The following is a 5,000-nucleotide window of genomic DNA, read 5'->3' as shown; positions in this document are numbered from 1 at the left end:
AGTGGAGTAAATTGTCCCCCCCCCCTGCTGGATTCATCCAGATTAACACACTCTGCTATCAAAGCGGGGGAGGGAGAGGAAAGTAGAAACTCCATTAGTCACTTTCCGTGTTGGTGATGGGAGAGGGTCTTGAGAATTTGACCAGCCCTTCCCTTACATGCTCTCCCTCCTCTGAGGGTCCTGACCTCTCTGTGGCCTCTCAGGCTCATCAACCACTGCCCAGCCACAGTGGCTCCAAGCGCTCATATCAGACCAGGATTAATGCATCTGGGAGGTGACCTTGTAAATCCTCATGCTTTCCACCATTGGGCACCTTGGTCTGGCTGGCAGTCTGAGACCCTGCGTTGCCCAAAAAGGTGGGAGATAAACCAAATAAATCAGACAGCCAATCCTAACCTCCTCACCCCTCTGACTGCCTTCCTCTAACCTCTGACTTCACGCGCTAATGTGGTCAATGTGGCTCCGCTTGCAGACGGGCAGCGGTCAGGTAAAGCATCTCAGGAGGCAGACGTAACAAACTCCTGTTTACACAACAAAAGCTCTTTACAGTGTGTGGTGACCTTCACTGACCTTACACACTCACTGTGACCTCCCCAAAGTTCACCAGTAACATGTTGTTCCAGGAGGGAGGACGACTTTCACTCCTTGACTAAAAAGTGATTTCTCATCAGTTTCATTCACTCATGTTCTACCCTGCTGTTGTGTAAATAAGTAATGCTACGACCTGCTTGTGGTTATTGCTCACCTGGGACTGCTCGATTTCTGCTTTGTTCAGCTTCACTCCCAGAATTTCAGCCGCCACTCTCTGGAAACAAAGGAACACCTGAAGAAAGATGACGAGGTTAGAGGTTAAATCCACCTGGGACTCCATGTTTCTACTTCAGCTAAGTGAGTTAGCAGGTACTAACCGAGTCCCCTGACTTGGCCGATACAAACTGACTGATGAGGCCGTTCTCTTGGCAGAAACGTTGGTGTTTGTCGTTCTTCACCGTCCTCATGTGCTCCAGGTCGACTGTGGACGAAACACAGCGTGATGTGAAAACAACGACCTCACAGAGGACAAACACATTTATACACTCGCAGGATTCACTGTCAAAAGATAAATGTTTACATTTGAGTTCGGATGGAAGCAGATCTGCCTAGTGCAGCGGTTCTCGACTGGTGGGTCGGGACCCAAAAGTGGGACGCAGAGTTGTTTTCAGTGAGTCGAGAACGAGCGACTGGAAAGAGTAATGGTGACAAAAAGTCAGAGAAGCGCTTTTTAAACACGTTTGTTTTGTCCGTTTCTTTGCTCTGTCCTATGTTTTAGTTTGAGGTCCAAACTGCACATTTTTCATAAATCTGACTGGTTGATTCCCTTTGAGGAGTTGGTGGGGGGTCCAGAAGGAGACCAGGTGAGACCCCCTGGCTTAGTGTATTTGGGGCTCATGATTATTGAGCTGTAATATTTGAAAGGAGTCATTTCTAGGCGGGTGGAAGTGATCCGTTCCCAGCTGGTTTTAAAGCTCTTGATGCGACACATTCCTCCGTGTAAACCTAGTACAGGTGAACCCTGAAGCCATGCACCTCTATCTGACCTGCAACAGACGAAGCAGGAACAAAGTCTTCAGGCTACACTCACTGAGAGAGCAGAGACGGAGAAAACAGTTTGACTTATGAGCCGGTCTTTAAGGTGGGCACCCAGGACCAAGAACTGGGACTGTCACCTCCATGCTGATTTACTGACAGCTCACCATGACAAAGACTTTCTACCTTTTGTGATGTGCATTCGACTCCTGTGCACTGATACCGGGCGCTTTGCTTCTCGCCTTGCTCACTATGGGGTCATGAAGAGGTCGATGGAGAAGGTCACCCGGGGGTCTTGCTGCTGAAAGCAATAGCTTCGCTCTTTATTTTTGGCTTTGTGCTGAGAGGCGGCCACGCCCGGTATCTGGTGCATACACGTCTATGGTAGCTGGAGGAGGTCATCCTACTGTACGGTGTTGCATTTCTCTCGTCCCCCCGAGTTTTACTCTTTGTGTGAGATTTCATTGAAGCTGTCAAGGATTTTCCCCGTTCTCATGCCCCTTAGTGAGTGTGTGTGTGTGTGTGTGTGTGTGTGTGTGTGTGTGTGTGCGTGCATGTATGTGTGTGTGTGTGTGTGTGTGTGTGTGTGTGTATCCAGAAGCAGAGAAAGAGCGAGGGAGAAAGGTAAAGGCTGTGTTATTAATATCTCAAGTTAGTCACATAACTCAGAGATGTTAAAGACCAAACCCACAGAAAGTAAATGAATTAGTAGAGGATCAATTTAAAGTCTAAAATGAAGATTCCCATCATCATCAGTGACATATAAACACAAACCTTTCTGTGCGAGGGCAGACACTTTTACAACCACTCATACCCAGGATGGGCTGTCATGTCTCTGCCTGTGTGTAAACAAAGCCGTTTCATAGGCATCAGCAGGTTATTCATTTCAGTCATTAACCGCGGAGGTACCCAGCATGCTACTACATGTAAACACCGCTAATCCTTTGGATCCTGCACACTTGGGAAAGGTGATCAATCAATTGTCACGGTAAGATTAACCAACATTAACACAGCCGTGGATTTAAACACTCAGGAGCCGTGGAAGTCACATTATTGTAAGTCAAAGAGTCGAGTGAGTCGGATTTCTGAATCTTCTCTTCAGAAAGTATTTAAGCAGAAAGCACCGAAGGAAAACTAACAGCTTTACTAGCTTCTATATTTATTTTCTAATCTTCTGATAATTCAAAGTGCTTTTACACCGAAGGTCACACATACACATTCACACGCTGATGGTAGAGGCCGCTGTGTAAAGAGTCCGTCAGTATTAACTCATCCATTCATTCACACGCTGATGGTAGAGGCTGCTGAGTAAAGAGTCCATCAGTATTAACTCATCCATTCATTCACACGCTGATGGTAGAGGCTGCTGAGTAAAGAGTCCATCAGTATTAACTCATCCATTCATTCACACTCTGATGGTAGAGGCCGCTGAGTAAAGAGTCCATCAGTATTAACTCATCCATTCATTCACACTCTGATGGTAGAGGCCGCTGAGTAAAGAGTCCATCAGTATTAACTCATCCATTTATTCACACTCTGATGGTAGAGGCTGCTGAGTAAAGAGTCCATCAGTATTAACTCATCCATTCATACACATTCACACGCTGATGGTAGAGGCCGCTGAGTAAAGAGTCCATCAGTATTAACTCATCCATTCACACACATTCACACGCTGATGGTAGAGGCTGCTGAGTAAAGAGTCCATCAGTATTAACTCATCCATTCATACACATTCACACGCTGATGGTAGAGGCCGCTGAGTAAAGAGTCCGTCAGTATTAACTCATCCATTCATACACATTCACACGCTGATGGTAGAGGCCGCTGTGTAAAGAGTCCATCAGTATTAACTCATCCATTCATTCACACGCTGATGGTAGAGGCTGCTGAGTAAAGAGTCCATCAGTATTAACTCATCCATTCACACACATTCACACTCTGATGGTAGAGGCCGCTGAGTAAAGAGTCCGTCAGTATTAACTCATCCATTCATACACATTCACACGCTGATGGTAGAGGCTGCTGAGTAAAGAGTCCATCAGTATTAACTCATCCATTCACACACATTCACACGCTGATGGTAGAGGCTGCTGAGTTAAGAGTCCGAGTTTTCAGGTGGGAGTTCTGACTTCAAGGGGCGTATTTGAGTTGCAAATTTCGTATTATTGGAGATCAAGTGAACACATCATCAACTCACAACACTCAGACGCTCGTCACATAACAGCTCGCGGTTAAGAAAGACGTTTTGTTCAGATATTAATGCGCTGCTATCTCCACTTTGTAAAACAAGCTAACGAGCTCTGCTGTGGGAGAAGAGCGAGTGGCAGCGCCTCGTAGAAGCTCCTCCTTCCTCGTCCATCTACGAGAGCAACTGAGAGGAAAACAGAAGCAGTGCGTCGGGGTAAAAAGAGCGTGGCGCGTCATACTGTTTCTCCCTGACATCTCTCGCTGGCTCGGTGGCGTCAGGAAGGTGACGGTGTAAAAGTCCAGTATATCTACTAAAAGGAGGTAATCCTGAGACGACTTCACATGTTGTCAGAGTTACACAATCCTGAATGTTCTATGACACGTTGTGCAGAAAGTTAAAGATTTGTCACCAGCTTCACAGAATAAGAATCGTTTTAGAGTGTAATCTTTGTAAAGCGAACATTAATCCCACAGAGTCTGACTCCATTTCTCTACTTATCAGGTCATAACAATCTCCCTCTGTCGATCTGGCTTCCCTCTGTTTCTGTCAACTGTACATCAGCTTAACAACCCCGAGGAAGTGACTGCAAACACCACGTAAACATGGAGATAGTGGAGGGGGGTCATCACTCGTGGAGAGCGATGGCCCCGCCGCGCTCTGGTCCCCGTCAGTGTTTATTTTAAAGGTCTGCCTGTCATTGTGGTCAATTACAAGATAACAGTACGAGATGAATATCTGCTGGTTAAATGAGCTTATTACCATCACTGTAATGAGAGTAAACACAGAATGATGTTCTCCACCAGGTGGTGCTGTTGGTGGATAGGCTAGGTGCTTCATGGAAGAAGCCTCTGACTGGCACACCGGATTATCCTGGAGAGGTCTGATATCTTTTAAAGAACTTTCATTTAGTGAAGAGGGAGCTGCCAACGGATTTCATCAGATACTCAAATCAGCATCTTTTAATGAAGTGACTGAAAGTGAAACTAAAGGTGTGTTCCATCAGGTTTTTTTAGATATTTCAGTTTAACATCTTACCATGATTTAAGTTTTACACAACATTTGTGTTTGCATCTTGACCCTGCCGAAGCCCAAAAGCATTTTAACCACTGAATTGGCATCAATTTATCTGATAGTTACAAGGCGCAACCTCCAGTGTGAGAAATTAAGCAAAAATCCTGCAGTTCCTGGAGTGTCCACTAGAGGCTGGCTGCAGAAGCACAGGAAGTCACATACACACCCATTCTAA

General features: G+C 45.9%; 1 protein-coding gene across 1 annotated transcript in view; it reads right to left on the bottom strand.

The window, feature by feature from the left end:
• Positions 1-5,000, bottom strand: part of rab28 (RAB28, member RAS oncogene family) — a gene marked incomplete at its 5' end in the record, with an annotated part of 23,689 nt that overhangs the window by 1,957 nt on the left and 16,732 nt on the right. Inside the window, 2 exon segments of the mRNA XM_065952357.1 lie at positions 746-823; positions 909-1,012. Of these exon segments, the coding sequence (XP_065808429.1) occupies positions 746-823; positions 909-1,012 (182 nt within the window).

Source organism: Labrus bergylta, unplaced genomic scaffold (genome assembly GCF_963930695.1).
Source record: "Labrus bergylta unplaced genomic scaffold, fLabBer1.1 SCAFFOLD_192, whole genome shotgun sequence".
Taxonomy (NCBI): Eukaryota; Metazoa; Chordata; class Actinopteri; order Labriformes; family Labridae; genus Labrus; species Labrus bergylta.
Note: the sequence above shows the minus strand (reverse complement) of the source record. Positions and strands in the feature narration are given on the sequence as shown.